The sequence below is a fragment of the Mangifera indica genome, chromosome 7 (assembly GCF_011075055.1).
Source record: "Mangifera indica cultivar Alphonso chromosome 7, CATAS_Mindica_2.1, whole genome shotgun sequence".
In the NCBI taxonomy this organism is placed as follows: domain Eukaryota; kingdom Viridiplantae; phylum Streptophyta; class Magnoliopsida; order Sapindales; family Anacardiaceae; genus Mangifera; species Mangifera indica.
The window spans coordinates 3,546,068-3,562,887 of record NC_058143.1 but is presented as its reverse complement, the minus strand read 5'-3'; the positions used below and the strand labels follow the sequence as shown (position 1 = coordinate 3,562,887).

At 33.0% G+C, this 16,820-nt stretch overlaps 1 protein-coding gene across 2 annotated transcripts; it reads right to left on the bottom strand.

The window, feature by feature from the left end:
* Positions 1-8,156: 8,156 nt before the first annotated feature.
* Positions 8,157-15,261, bottom strand: LOC123220815 (ATPase family AAA domain-containing protein At1g05910). Of its 2 annotated transcripts, none has more exons than XM_044643396.1 (10): positions 14,795-15,261; positions 13,752-13,853; positions 11,761-13,599; positions 11,488-11,676; positions 11,210-11,352; positions 10,428-10,673; positions 9,874-10,060; positions 9,370-9,435; positions 9,028-9,277; positions 8,157-8,901 (listed from the first exon to the last, which is right to left on the bottom strand). In XM_044643396.1, exons 1-10 carry the CDS (start codon positions 15,017-15,019, stop codon positions 8,507-8,509), a joined length of 3,642 nt encoding a protein of 1,213 aa, XP_044499331.1. In that variant the 5' UTR covers positions 15,020-15,261; the 3' UTR covers positions 8,157-8,506. The 2 variants fall into 2 exon arrangements, with proteins under 2 accessions (XP_044499331.1, XP_044499332.1); XM_044643397.1 differs by having other exon boundaries at positions 11,761-13,596.
* Between the last annotated feature and the right edge of the window lie 1,559 nt (positions 15,262-16,820).

The following is a 16,820-nucleotide window of genomic DNA, read 5'->3' as shown; positions in this document are numbered from 1 at the left end:
CAACGCAAAAGGAAGCAAGGCTTATGGCGCAAGGCAGAAGGATGCACACAAGGCCAAAGCCTTGCTTCTTGCGACAAAAGTAAAAAAAATATTTTTTTTAAACAGTATCGGGCCGGATCGGACCAACTCATGGGCTTAATATTAAAGGTCAAGGCTCGGCCCAATAGGCCCATAGGCTTAGCCCGGTATGCTATAATATTGGACTGGGTTTTTCCATGTTGTGCTTTTTTTTCATGCTTCGTGTCGGGCTTTCATTCGATCTGGCGCAATTGACGTGTCTATTTGTGGCATGACAAGGTTGAGGTCTTGGATCGTGTCTTCGTAAACCTTTAACGAGGCAGCCATTATATTATACATTTATTTATTTTTTAGATTAGTTTATTTTATGGGCTGTATTGGGTCACCTTATGAACCGGCCTTTAAAACCCTTGATGTGGCTCACACAACCCATGGGTTATACCTTTGTTGACCGTGTTTTTCAAAAGGGTGAGTTGTCCCACAAGTTAGCCTGACCTTTGACATGTCTAGATCTCACAGAAACATCTTTTATCCAAAAATTTAATTATTTAATTATAAAGATTTGTTAATTTTAAGGATTTTTTTAAGAATAAAAATTCTAATCGGATTTCTCTTAAAATAAAAAATTCTAATATATAAAGATATTATTCTCTTATATAAGTAATATAATAATTCATAAATAAATACATTCATCATAAATAATATTTGGGTGATCAAGCTAGGATAAATTACATGCATTCTTTCTCTTAACAATATGTGTTTTTTTGTTTATTTTATTAATTTCACACACTCAAGTTCATTCATATGGGCTAATATATTTTGTTATAAGATCAAAATTTTTTTCTTGGGCAAGCTCACAAATACAACATCATGAAGACAATCAGTGGCTACCAGTCCAATGCCACACTAGCCTACAGTTCAAAAAGAAGATTCGGATAACACACAATCTCATTTAAAAGCTACAAATAAGAAACAAGAGTCCATATCGGTCATAACTTCCGTAATTTATCTAACAATAATAATAGTTTCTTATTATCTTAAAATTACTTTTTACAATTTTATTAATTACAATCAAAATGTAATTACTCCCTACCATATGGGGATTACAATGATGCCCATTAAGCCACATGCTTTCAAATTTCACAAAAACAATTATACATGCAACACTAAACTCTATTAATATAAATACTTAGCAATGGAAAGGCTAAGAGAGACAAATTTACCACTCGATTAGCACTTTAGCTTATCAATTTGTTTATTTTTATTTAGTAGATTTTATTTAATTTATGAAAAAATTATTCTACTATTCTATATATTATTATAATGATCAGAATATTACATTAATTTTAAGAATAACATTTTATATATAAACATTCTCTTATTAACCTATATAAAATAAATAATTTAATAATTTTTAATTAATGATAAAATAAATAATTAAATCACTTTATCACGTAAATTACCAGTTTGTTTATTTTTATTAATAAAATAATATTGAAATATAGAATATTACTATTTATAAAATAGGATTGATTTATTTCTAAATTATAGAAAATGTAAAATAAATTATATAATTATGTAAATTAAAGAATATATATTATGCCCTATCTTAAACATGATTCTAAGTCACATCAGATCGAATTTGATAATTCATCATACCTTGGATTGTGTTGTATCAAAACCTATCAAAGGACAAGTCTTACGAGACATACCCTCTCAAGCCTTCTTAGAGGGAGTCGGGTCGGGTCACGTTAAAAATGCGTACCTATCATTGATATGTATTGTTGGAAAAACAATTAAGTCGGTAGAAAAAGGAGACAAATAAACCAGTCTCCTTTAATTCGTGGAAGTTGGCCCCCTGGCACGTACATCTTTATTACTAGTCAAAATAAAAAATCCAAAGCACAATATTGTTTTTCATGTATTCCCTTTAACAAAGAGTATATTTATTTATTTATTTATTTTAGGTACAATGATAATTAAATATGGAATATGTATTTTTGTGTGTCCCAAAATAGGACATAAATCCTTGCTAGAAAAAATCATATAAATTTTGGTTGTTTTCCATACGAATATAATAGCTAATAGACAAAACATTACCTGGATCAAATCAAACAAAGCTTAGCTCGAAATCAACTCAAATTCAAAAAACTTAGTTTGAGATCAATAATAGACATTTATATTTGTTGGATAAATAAACATGTGGCACAATGATCAAACTCATAATTACTATATTAAATAAGTTAAAGTTTTACAAGTATGGTAGAGATTCGAATCGAAGTCTTCACCTTGAAAATTCTAATACTTCACCAATTTTTTTAACCCTTAAAGTCTCAAGATCAACAAGTTGAAGTTCAAACTCAATCTAAAAATAATTTAACTTTGAATTCGATATAAGTTAACTCACACTCAACTCATTTATGAAAATGAATCCAACTATTAACTTGAACACGGCTCATTCTATCCCAACTAGACCTGGCCATGGGCCGGTTTGGCCAGTGAACCGGACTGAAACTGGCCCAGATAAAACCAAAATTGGAATCGATAAACCCGAAACCAGACTGAATCAGAATCGAAACCGAATTTTAGTGGTTCAGTTTACCTAATTTTGGAACCGTAAAACCACCAGTTCACATTTTGTTTATGAACCAACATATAAATCGGTGGTTCACTATGCTGAACCAGAAATTTTGAATTTTTTTTATTTTTTAAAATTTATTAAAGGAACCAATGGTTCCCTGAGCAGGGAACCGTTGGTTCACTGCAAGTGCAGGGTACAACGGTCCCTGCACATTTGAAAATTGCAGGGGACCTTTAGTCCCCTTTAATTTTCAGAAATCTCATTTTTACCCCCTACTTTTTAAAATTTTTTTAAAAAAATTTTTTCTTATATATATACCCATTCAAATTTCAATCTCTCAACTCTCTAACTCAATGCTTCAAACTCTCATTCTCATTTTTTCAATTTTTAATACTCTCTCAATCTTTTAATCAAATTCTCTCAAATCTAATTAAATTTTTGCTTTATTTTTTATTAATTTCTATTTCTATTATACAATTCATAATTAATTATAGAATTTATTTTTATAATTAATTTTATTTATTATTTTTTTATTATCTTTCATAATTAATCATATAATTTATTTATATAATTAATTTTATTTATTATCAAAAAATGACAAGTAGTAGAAATTTTTCTGGTAATAGGAGATTTGGTTTACATTCACATATATCAAATGTGAATGAAAATCATTTTATAGATGATTTTTCAACAAAAGAAAGTAAAAGCCAATATGTAGAGGTGGAGCAACAACAACAACATCAACAATAGATGGAGATTGAACAAGACTCTCAAAAAATTCCTACATCCGATAATTTCAAGATTCATTTCAAGAAAATACAAAAAGAAGATGGTAATTCGAAGTTGCTCGCAATTATTGTAGGCAAATTTATAAATTCAAATAAAGAGGTGGATACGGAACGTTTAAAAGACACTTGGAGTCAAAGCATTTGGAAAAAATGGGGCAAAGTTGAGGTCAAACACAAATAACTGGGTATGGTTCTACACACAAATCTTTATTTATGTATAGTGATAATAAAGGTAAAGAAGAATTTACAAAAATGGTAGCAATAGATCATTTAGCATTTAGTTTTGGTGAAAATTTAGGTTTTAATAATTATTATAAAACTGCATTAAATCCTGCACATAAAACTATTTCAAGAAACACATTAAAAATAACATTATTTAATTTATATAAAAAACAAAAAAGAGAATTAATTCAATTTTTTACAAATTTTGATGGGCGTGTATCTATATGTAGTGATATTTGGAATGAACATTGATAAGTTCACTCTTATATGGGTATAGCTTATCATTGGATAGATGACAATTTCCAATTACAAAAAAGAATTTTAACATTTAAGGTGTTTGATGACTGACATACGAACGATAATATTTATAGAATAATTAAAGAAATATTATAAGAATATAAATTAGTTTATAAAAAAATTTTCAATTTTATTTGATAATGCATGTTCAAATATTGCCTCAATAAATGATTTAATTACAATTTGCAAACCTAATTTAGGTGGTAGATTTTTTCATATTAGATGTGCATGTCATGTATTAAATTTATGTGTACAGGATGGTTTACATTGTCTTAATAAAATATTAGTCCAATAAAAACAGTAATTTCATTTTTATTGATACATTCCCAAACTATGAAAGAATGGGGTAAATTTTGTAAACAACATAATAGAATACCAAAAAGATTTCCTAAAGACGTGCTGACTCGTTGGAATTCAACATATGAATTACTGAACGAGTCTTTTGATTATAGAGGTTTATTATGCTCATTTATTTCATAAAATGTGTCACAAGTTACATTATATCCCCAACATTAAGATATTTGTAAAACTATTTTAAATGTATTAAGAAATTTTAATAATGCAACTTATACTTTAAGTGGGATTTATTATCCTACTTCTCATTTATTTTTAAATAAAGCCGTTAATATTATTGCGGCTTTACAAGAAGCCGAACAAGATATTATTCTACAATAAGCTTTTTTTTAATGAAAACAAAATGGTTAACTTACTATAAAACAATTCCAAAAATTTTTCTTATTGCTTGTTTTTTTAATCATAGATTTAAATTAGATGGTGTTACAAATTATTTAATATTATATTATGAATGTTTGCAATTAGATTGTGAGAATGAATTTAATATTTCATTAACTATAATTAACATTATGAATTTAATTAAAGAAATTTATGTTGAATATTTATTAATATATGGTAACCAAGGTGGTTCTTCTTCCTCTCTACCATCTATTGCCCCATCATCAACCCAAAATATGAGTTATGGTGATCGTATTATGATGCAAAGGGACAAAAGACCAAGAGGAACATTAAGCTCCACCTCGGAGCTTGATATTTATTTAACTACTATTTTTAAGTTTGGTGACAGCAATATAGGTAAAGGTTTTCCAGTTTTAGAATGGTGGAGTCGACATACATCAACATTTCCAACATTAGCAATTATTGTTAAACAAGTCTTGACAGCACCAGTATCAACTGTCGCAGTAGAAAAAGTTTTTAGTCAAGGGGATAATATATTGGATGAGAGGCGATCAAGTTTGGCTCTCGAATCTATTGAAGCCCAAGTATGCGTGAACGATTGGACAAAAGCTGAATTACGCCAACAAGATATAAAAATGGACTTCAATGAAAAATCACTTGATTTAACTATAGATAGTTCGATGACGGGAAATAATAGTCAAGATAGTGAAGATAAATGATAAGGTAAAGGGGTACTGTCAGCTATTAGATATGCAAAGGTAAAAGAACTACATAGGCTTAGATTCTTCTAAACCCCAAGAAGATACGTATGAAGCTTAATTGAAAAATTAAGTCCAAGTCTTTCTTTTAATTTTTAATTATTGTAATTAATAATTTAAAAATTAAATCAAGATCATGTATTAGAATTAATGGTTTAATGTCGGCTTTGAACCAAAACTGTCGGTTTTGAACCGGGATCAAGAATCGGGATCGTCGGTTCTGAACCGGTTATAAACTGTCTTATTACAGTTTCGGTTCAGGGTTTTTATTTTTTTGAATCGTGAACCGACGGTTTCGAACCAAAACCACCAATTCATAAACCGTGGCCAGGTCTAATCCCAACTCATATTTAAACTTGAATAGTTCATACTGAATTTAATCCTAAACAAAAGGCTCCATAAAAATTAATAATTATCTTCTTTAATTAATAAAAAATAATAAAAAAGAACACCTTCCATCCTAATTTCTTCAACTTTCCTTTTGATCCATCAATTCAAAGGGGAATCTTTTCTTTTTTTTTTTAATTTTCTGTTATTTAAATGTTATAATAAAGTAGTGGGGAATTAATATTTGTTTAAGTATTATTTTTATGATTTTTAGTTCATAAATTTACTTCCATTTTGTTCTTCCTGTTGTCACTACAATGAACAACATTATGATTGGAATACTTTAGCGGCCTCTAAAATCCCCCTTTTTTTTTTTTTTTTTTTGTTCTGTTTTTTATTTTGGCTTTCCACTAAAATTGACTTTTCTTTATCGCTATTCATATTGAGGAATTATTTTTGGCATCTAATGATTGGCAACTGGATGCATTTGATTAATCACATACTTATCTATCATCATTTAATCGTATAATAATATATTTATATTTATATTTATATTTGTTTTTATTATTACTATAGCTAGATTCGAATTGAGTTAACTTAATCTTTTTTGTAAGTTGGAGTCAAACCAACCCAAAACAAGTTTAACTTAAATGAATTAGAACTTAAACTTAAACTCTAACCTAAATATTTTATATTGTTAAACTCAAACTTAAACTCAAGTTTGGGGTGTTCGACTCGTCAAATTTGTATGTCTAGAAAAACTTCATTTAAATCAATTGAAATGGCGTTATTTTTATTATTACGCATCAAAACAATGGTATTGATAGAGCTTGACTCAACAATTATATTTGAACTTGAGCCAAAGTCATACAAATTAATAAAACTACGTGTAAATATTTTTTGTACACAATTTGGATATACAAATATAATATTTTTATCAATAAAATTATGTGCACAATTTTATACACAAACAAGGATGTATTATCATATAATCAAGTAGGGTTGGATTCGAGCCGAACTACGTTCGAGCTCGTTTGAGCTTGAGTTCGATTAGGTTTACATATAGTTGAGCTCGTCGAGCTCGTGAAAGTCAAGCTTAAACTCAGCTCGTTTTTTGTTATTAAAACAACGTCGTTTTAATATATATTAGTCAAAACGATATCGTTTTATATCACATATACGGTTAGACTCAAGCTCGACCGAGCTCAATTAGGGTCAGCTCGTTTCGAACTCGTCTGAACTGAGCTCAAACTGGTTCGATTCGAGTCCAATCCTATGATTAGGTATTATTTTATCTCTAATTTTTAATTATCTAATCATATAATAATATATCGTAATTTATACATAAAATTATATATAAAAGTTATATATATAATACTACTATTTGTTTACGTAGGTTATTTTAATCAAATAATTACTTCTAGATCTCTAATTGGTAGGAAAAAATGGTACCCATTCAACTAAAACAACATCCTATATCACAATTTTTCATTTAAGAAATTTTATAATTTATTGTTAATTATGATCGATTTAATTTGTTTTTAAGTTTTAAGAAGCATGAATATGAAGATTTAAAGTGAAAAAAATATACGTATATAAATATAAGAGAAAAAGATCAAATTTATTTTCTTCCAATTATAACCTTCCATAAATTTGCAAATAAAGCCTAAAGACGAAAACAGGGCAAAGGCTCCCCTGAACGTGAGATGCCAAGAAACCCCACAGGGCCAGTCTAGATACGTCAGTGGTCAAGCCAAATTTAATTTTTTTTCAAAATAAATTTTTTATATTACAATTATTATTTTATTTATTAATTTTTTTAATAATATTGTGTATGATACCGGGCTGAAGGTCAGGCCTACAGTATGACAAGACCAGCCTGTGAGTCTGATACGGCCCTACAGTAACAGGCCATGACTAAAAATTCGTTCTTCGGGCCACGCCTACTTGGCCCATTTGACATGTCCAACCCAGTCCAAACTTGTGCAAATTATTAAAAATTATAGAGAAACCCCTTTGATTAAAAAAATTGTACGTCCCAGATGCATTCTCCAAACCCAAATATCAAGTAAATTTGCAAACAGACCATTATTAGTTAGCTTGCGTCCAATCCGAGTTGATACAAGCTCAATCCACTGTTTAAGTCAAACGAGGCAAGTCAAACTTGAAGCAATTTTAACTCAAACTCTACTAGACTCAACTCGAACCCTTTCTCCACGTCAGTCTAGCCACATGGAACTCCCCTAGCTAATCATTATTCTAAATTCAAACAATTCCTTTATTTCTAACCATTCAAACAAATCAACCTTAATCTCGAACTAACAACTCCAAATTCAAATCGATTTCAAACTTACTCTTATTCGAACTCAACTTAACTTTAAATTTGTATGAGATTGAAATTGTCTATAATCCCTAAAGAAATACCATAGAGAAATTTTTGGCAAAGGAAGGGGGCAAGTTAATGGACGGATGGGATCAAGCAGTAGCATTTCACTTTTTTTTTTTTATGTCCAACAGGCATGGACGCCAGACGATGAGAGGCTGAGAATAACATCTCAGCTCCTCCAGACTCAAGTTTCATACTCGAACGTACTATCTAAGTCTCAATCTGATAAAATCTTCTAACTTAGATCGACTCAACCTAATTTAGACCTCTACTATTTATACATGAGTGAAACCGCGGATAAAAAGAAAAAAGAGAGTTTGATTTCACTCACTAATTTGCATTGGAAAGAAAATCCCGACTTTACATCAGCTAACTAGAAATTTCTTTTTTTGTTTTCTAATTTTTTTTTTTCTTTTTGGAGTAAAAGGGCAAGGATTCAGAAATTTGCCGTATCCTCAGCAAATTTCGTTAAATACCTCAAAATTGAAGGCTTTGGATCGTCTTCGACTCCTTTGTCCTTTGTTTCAAAAATGACTTTGATTATGCGTGTGTAGAGCCTTTCAAGCTGTGGAATGCCAAAATTTTCAGTACGTTCCACAAGAAGCCGCTTGACAGAATCTACTTGAGATATGATCTCACTATCGAACATCACAACGTCTTGGGATCCACTCACATCTGAAATACCTGAGACTTCTGCAGAAGTATCATTTCGATTGCAATCAGCAGATAAGATTTCCGGCCTTTCAGGATCTACATCATTTGCCTCGACTTCCTGAGGTGACTTTGTTTGTACAGAATCTTGATGCCTTGGTCTTTCTTCTGCCATTGGCGCTGAATTTCAATACAGCACAAAATCAAGAGGTGTCAAGAGTTCATTCTATATACATGCAAGTATGCACAGACATGTCATGCCCAGACGATTATCTACGCATTATATATTCTAAGCAATCACTGTACCTGCATGAGCAGCATCGGCATTCTTCTTTGGCCTTTTAAGAGCCTCATAGCTTTGGTCTAAATTAACCTCTGGCTGGACGTTACGAAGCCGTGCACTCGCTCTAGTAACAGTTCCCAGCTGCACAACAGGGGTTGTTGGGAAAATAGATCCTCCCAAATCATCAGGCAGATGTGTTGGACCTCCTTGAGCAGCAATCTTGTCACAGTAGCTGACAAGTGCAGGATCCATCTGTGATAGCATTCCGTGCACCTGAACAATAAAATGAAAAATAGAGGATATCATTTATTGGAGCACCTAAAACCACAAAAGAACTCTCAAAACCTAAGGACTAACGAACATACTGCATCACGTAGCTCATAAGCTCGACTGATAATCCGAGCACCATTGTAATCATCCCCATTATATGCCTGGATTTAAGACAAAAGGTACATTAGATTTTCATGAAGCAGATTTATTTAAAAAAAGAAAAAAGAAGAAGAATTATTTCAACTATTTCCCAAAGCTACTTTCAAAAGTCTTATAATCATGCACAGATGAACATTTACACACATTTCCTCTCAACTTCATTACAAATATTTTAATCATTTCTTTGAATTTTATTAGTCCACAAATTTACCTGTAGGCCACAACAATAACAAACTAATTAATTATGGTGAAAATTTTTAAATTTGAAACAGAACATTTTAATATCTATTACGCTACAACATTCTATGCACACATATTTCCTGGTACATTCTATGCTCACATTTTTCCAGGTCAGTAATAAGTAATAACCCAAAGTTTGATTGAAAAATGTCAGCTCAATGAAAACAATCACATTAGTTCCATGATAATGACAAACAAACCTTTGCATTAGACACGATAAGATCCACATCTAGCAGGAATAATGAACAAGTAATATACTGCCCAGTATCAACACGCTGAAGCAGAGTGGCCATATCCATAGGGTTTTGTATTATTGACCGATAGTTTGGAGCATCCTCATCCGTGACCGGATAATGGAAGGCACTAAATCGTTTATCATATAGAATCCTGCAAGGTGATAGTGAGACATAAATATAAAGGGTACAAGACATTGAAAAAATTCTAAAATTACCAAGGCAAAATGTCCCTTTTGCAAACAATCTAAGAATTCAGATTTGAGTTCGCATCATCTGAAAGCAAAACTCAATCTCAATTCAAATAACTTGATAAGAGAATATGGATTGTAATCAGAATTGCAAACACAAGAAAATGTGGTCAAAAACAGAGCTTGAACTCTTAGAAAAGACCCAAGAAGCCGATGCAATCATTAAGATAAATAGATTGGAATTGCAAACACAAAAAATAATAATAATTATTATTATTATTATAAAAAAATAATATTTTATGAAAGGGCTAAGGCTAAGGATCATTTTACCGATTACAAACATCTCTGAGGCACATCCGTAATCGGCGAAGGGCATGCTGCTCAGCCTCTACTTTAGCTTTTAACTCCGAAGCCTTCGGACCACTTTCTACCTTCGGTACCTTGGGAAGTTCAGGAGGCAACACTGAATTTCGAGGCTTTTTGGTCTTGGCCTCCAATAAGACTGACAGAGCAGTACCAATTAAATGCCCAAAGAACAAAGATCGGTCTTCAGTTGTTGGCTTTTCAACTTGATAGCTGAAATGGTAAAACCATATGATTATAGCGATAAGCTTAGGTAGTCCTTTAAGTAAAACCAAAGTGACCAAAGCAAACTGAATAGTCAGTTAAACAAAAGCAACCAAACAAAACATAAAGATTAATATTATGACTTCATATACTCTTCACTTCATGCCCATCAGTTTCCATTCCTCAGAATTAAGAGACTTACAACCAATAAAGTGGTCAAAACCATACAAAGAGATTGGTTTGAGATAAAGGCACGTGTAATATATACCCAGTATTTGATCCGGAGGTGGAATGACAAAAATTGAACTTTGTAGTCAAACAATAACAAATCAGTACTAAACAGAAAATACTATCTTAAGCATGCGCACACACACACATATTTAGACCAAAAGTGTTTATTTATTCAAGATGCAAGTTTTAACTTTAAAGTTTTCTACAACAGCCAACCAACCAAGACTTAAGAACTGATGCCAACAATTAAATTTATTACTATAGACTGCACGATGATAGATTTGCAATAAATGATAGCCTTTCGTAAGACATACACAGAACGGTTAGGAAAGACTGAAGAAGGATAGTCTTCAATTTCAGAAAGTGGGACTGCAGATGTTCCAAGTAATAATATAGGCAAATCTGATGGCAGTTCTTCTAACAGAGTCAACAGAACAGCCCTGAGCTGTTCATGTGCCTGCAAATACCAAATTATTGTACTCAGATAATAAATATAACAGAAGAAAAAACTCTAATAAACTTTAAGCCTGGAGAATACCTAACTAGGATCAAACAAGATAACTTTAGAAAATAAATAAATAATCTCACTCACATTCTCCCACCAAAGGTTGAACTGTGGTATGTAAAGTATCGATGGTGTATTTCTTCTTGCTTCCCCAAATATATGCACCAATGCCTCCTCTGACGTCTTGGCACTAGGATCTGAAAGAAGCGCAGGAAGACCGAGAGAATGAACAGGAAACTTCTCTAGTTCATGTAAAATTGCAGGTCCAAGATGATCCTGTTAAACTAAATCAGTAAGTATATTTAGTTTGAGAGTCCAAAACTGACTTATTCGACAAAATAAAAGTTCAAAGATGATTACCACACCAGCGCCTTCACTACCACATAATAAAAGCCGAGGTCTATATACAAGAGGAGTTGCTGACCCATGGGAAAGCATACAAAGCTTGGTCAGTTCCGATGACACAGAAAAGGGAGGGAAAATATCAGATATGTAATCCATAGCTTTCTGGAGATGTCTCTCCATACATGGTGCAACAACTAAAGACAACGGCCTAGAGTGCACAATAGCGCCTCTGTGAGCAGCAGGAGTTATAGTCGACATGGCATCCATAAAGTGATACTTCTCAACCTTGACTGAATCAACATCAATCAAGAACTTATCATCACTTGTGTAAACTTGAGGGTATTTTTCACGAAATGCACGAATGGCAGCTTCAGTGCACAGTGCTTTTAAATCAGCACCACAATATCCTACACAACTGGCTGCAAGTTCCAATTTTAGTTCGCTTGTAGGAGGTTGTTTCCATTTTCGAGTGTGAATGTCTAATATCTCAGCACGTGCTTCACAACCAGGCAAAGGAAAGTTGAATTCACGATCAAATCTACCGGGGCGGCGCAAAGCTCCGTCAATGGCATCAACCCTGTTGGTTGCTCCAATCAAAACTACTTGTCCACGAGAATCAAGACCATCCATCAAGGCAAGTAATGTGGACACAATAGAATTGTGAATCTGCTCTTGTTTGCTAGACCGCACAGGAGCAAGTCCATCTATTTCATCAAAGAATATGATGGAAGGCTGGTTCCTTTGTGCCTCCTCAAAAAGTAGTTTCAGTTGTCTTTCAGCCTCACCAACCCATTTGCTAAGCACATCAGCACCCTTACGCATGTAAAAGCTGACCTTCTGACCAGCCTTTGAAGCAGCACATGCTAAAGCTCTGGCAATCAGTGTTTTCCCAGTGCCAGGAGGACCACATAACAAGACACCCCTCGGTGGAGTGATGTGATAACTTGCAAAGAAATCTGGATACAGCAAAGGAAAGAAGACCATTTCTTTCAAAGCATTAATATATTCTGATAGTCCCCCAATGTCATCAAAACTTACACTCTCATCAACCTGTAAAGGTTGAATATCTGCCCCACCCTTAGAGCTTGGCCCAGCAGTTTGAATCCCTGAAGTCAAGGTAGCTAAAGCATCACCCTGATGTCCCCAACCAGATGCCGCAACATTTAAACCCCATGCCGTTGTCCCATGCATCTCTAGTCCTCCAAAGAGCCAAGGTGGTCCAGATCTGCTCCCACCCCGCCCCCAGGGAATAGCAGGGCCTTGGTCAAGCTCATCAACCAGAAGAGAATCATCAGAATCTTCAGTTCTTGCTAGACGATGACGCTTATGAACTCGTGATCCCCCTTTCCTTACATCTCTACCAACCTTGGTCCCTATACCCTGGTGCAATACCCTTCGAGGTGATCTGGGTCTTTGCTTACCTTCTTCCATTGAAAACCTACGTACCTCAGCACGATTTCGGAGATCATATCTCCTCCTTCCTTCTTGTTCTTCTTCACCTTCTTCATCATCACCAACTTCTTCCTCCTCATCTTCACCCTCCTCCTCTCCATCCCCCTCATCCTCACCATCTGCCTCACCCTCATTCTGAGCATGATCAGGATCATTGTCATCAGATTCATTCCCATTCTCAGTTTCATCTTGGCAAACCTTCTCTTCTGAAGTATCTTGCTCATCACCAGATTCTATATTCAATTGTCTAGTGACTATTCTGGAACGACGAGGCCGCAATCCCTCACGACGTGGAGTTGATTTAGCCTCCACAATTTTCTTATGCTTGGGAGACGATAACTCATCTTGACTAACATTATTTTCCATCTGGTTTGGCTTTCTTAAACGTCCATATCGGGGCTGCTGAAACAAAACCACTCAAAGCATTCAATAAGTTTTAGAAAGAACCAAATCATTTTAATTGTACCATAAATATCTTTGTTATTTCAGAACCATCAGAACAAAGCTAACAACAGACCCCAAAAAATGAATCCTTACACAAGTGTAAAGCCTACCATTAGGTCTTCATCTTCTGATCCAGAACTGTCAGTGTAATCTTCCAGATTTACCGAAATTCTCCTTTTTCTGGTAGAACGGCGGACATTGGGTGGGACTGGCTGCAAACAAAAGAGTGATTAAATGGCAAAAAAATATTGCTAATTACAATAACCATTTAAGCTTCAATGAAAAGGGAGTGTAATAAAAAAGTGTGCAAAGATGCCAAATAATTTATCCATACCACATTAAAACATAAAGAAAAAAAGGAACAATGACAGGAAACAAAAATGTAAAAGATATTTGTACACAATGTCAACAATCAGAAACAGAAAACAGAGAGCAAAGTAAAATAAAACTAAAAGAAAAGAGCAGAAAAAAGAAAACACCTTCACTTATTTAGGAATGCTATTGTCTAAGGTGTAGACATAAGAGAATGCTGAAAATTGCTTTATGCAGGAGTCTGGTCTGCCACAATTAATCCTTGGGATAAACACAAACTATCAAAAACATTTATAATCCAATTCAATCATTCTCATATGCCAACAAATCAGAAAAATACCCAATGTGTAAGAAGCAAAAATATCTAACCACAACCCACTTAAAAAATGAGAGAACGGCAACATTCATTCAATGCAGTAAAAAAATTAGGCACTAGCTCCCATGCAGAGTAGGGAATGTAAAAGGTTTTCTACGTAACTAAAAAATATATATAAAAATAAAGAAACAAAAGCCGTAAATCAATTCAATAAATCAATCTTTTATTACATATTAAATCAATTCATCCGGTTTTAGTTTAAAACAGAACACGATCATACATGGTACATAAATCCTCAGCCATGTCCTAAAGGGAAGATTAAAAGTCTCCTAATTACATAAAAACACCTTAAATGCAGCCAGTCAAGTCATTACTATAAATTGTCCAAATCTCATACACATTATATACAGCAATTATCTCTTTTTACTCAACATTTTAAACTAACCTATCACAAACTAATCCCACACAAAACCTCAAACATGGCTCAAAAATCCAAACTCAAAACTCTCATTCAACTCAACTCACCTTCACATTCGAGCTCCGCACGGGGCGCTTCCCGGTGCCAAACATTCTGGCAATCTGAGACGCCGCCGTTCTCGCCCTAGTCTTGCTTTTCCGACCGCGAAAGTTCTTCGGATTATAATACAGATACGTCCGCCCCAAAATCTTCGGCCTCCTTCTAAGTCTATCACTGGTGCGTAACGGTCCAGAAACAGACCCATCGCCTTGACCAGATCGTTTCGAATACATAGGAAAACCCTAGATTCGATCATAAACCTCAAAACCTTCCATAAAAAAATTAAATTCAAATTTTCTTCTCAAAATCGATTAATAGAAGCTACGGAGGGAACTTTTAACTAAATGCAGAGGTCTTGGATCAGCTTCGAAGATTTCGCTAAGGTTAAGTGCGTTGCGTGTTGAGAGTCTAGGGTTTGGGAGCGGAGAGGAGAAGAAGACGATTTGTAATAGAGTAGGTTTAGACTGGGAGGGTTGATGGCAAATGCTTCGTAGATCCTTATTGTTTGTTTCGATTAAAGTCAGGTGCGTGCCATTTGAAAGATTTACTTTAACCACACTTCGTCTAGTTAGGTGTAATTTTGACTCCCCCCTATAGTTATAAAGTGATTAACTGTTCCCCTGTAAGAATCGCTGACCTACCACGAGACTTGCCTAATCATGCCTTTCTCCACCTTGCCTTTTTTCACATTGTTGGGCGAGACGGGTGATTAGATAAATTTTAGGGGCGAAATGGACTTTGACAAATTTCGGGGGAGGCTAAATAGTCGAAATTAATTTGTTTGGACACTTCTTTAACCAGTAAATTTAAACCACCCTCTAGTTTTGAAATAGTACAAGTACGTGTTAAGTTTGAATATATACATCAAAAAAAGCCCTTGAGAACCAGAGTTAGATTCGATCTGAGGCTCCGAGCTGATTGAGCTCAGACCAAACAAGCTGAGATTAAATGAAGAATCAAGTTTATTTTTATAAAATAAATCAAATTTGAGTTGTTCTAAACCTTTGAATTTGTATTATTTCAGATCAAATAAAAATAAAATTATTTTCGATCTAAATTTTAACTTTAACCAATTAATCTCAAATTAATTCTTTTAAATTTAAATCAATCTTAAATTAAATATTATTTAAACTCGATTTAAAGCAAATCTAACCCATTTACCGTATAAAATTAATAAAACAAAAATCAGGTAAGATATTTTGTTTAGTTTTTATTATACCAAATTGTATAAAAAGTGCTTTTTGTCCTATATTAGAAAAGAATGAATTGTTCTTGCCTAAAGTTACTGAAATACCCTTAAACAATTATATTAGGAAATTGGACATGAAGGGTTTTACAAATTTATTTATTTCAATCCGTGAACATCTTAGTTTATTAAAAAAAAATTCATTCTTGTACAAAAGCAAGGGTAAAAAAGTTAATTCATACAATTTTGTTAAAAGAAAGAAAACATCTGCATGGTTATTAATTCCTTATCAAATATTGTCAATTACTAAAAACTTTTAATGATTTCTTCAACCCACAAAGGAAGTGATCCTTTTGTTTTCAAATCAAGTATCTCTAAACCTCAAACTTAAGGCTTCAAACAAGGTGAGCTATTCAGGAGTTGCTTGTAGTTCAAGTTCGACACTCAATTTGAGTTTGAATTTGTTGTTGCTTCATTTGGTGAGTTCACAAGCTTAGGGCTTAACTTGAGTATTTTAAAATTTTTTTTAATTACATTATAAAATATGTTTCCTTTGAATATAAGAGGAAATACATACATTATGAGGTATAATTATAATTTATTAAACCAAGTTTGGGTCAATTATTCATATCTTGAAGATTATTTTTGATATTAAATGGGGTTTAAAAAGTTTTATTTTTAATTTAAAAAAAGATATACATAGCAAGATGATGACCGGTTAGTAAGGGGATTGAAAATCACCTCCCAACTGTAAAATCCAATGACTAACTTATTAAAACCATAATGAAATAACAAAAGATATTTTCATAATATAGAGCTTAGATTTTATTAAATTATAAAAAAAATTC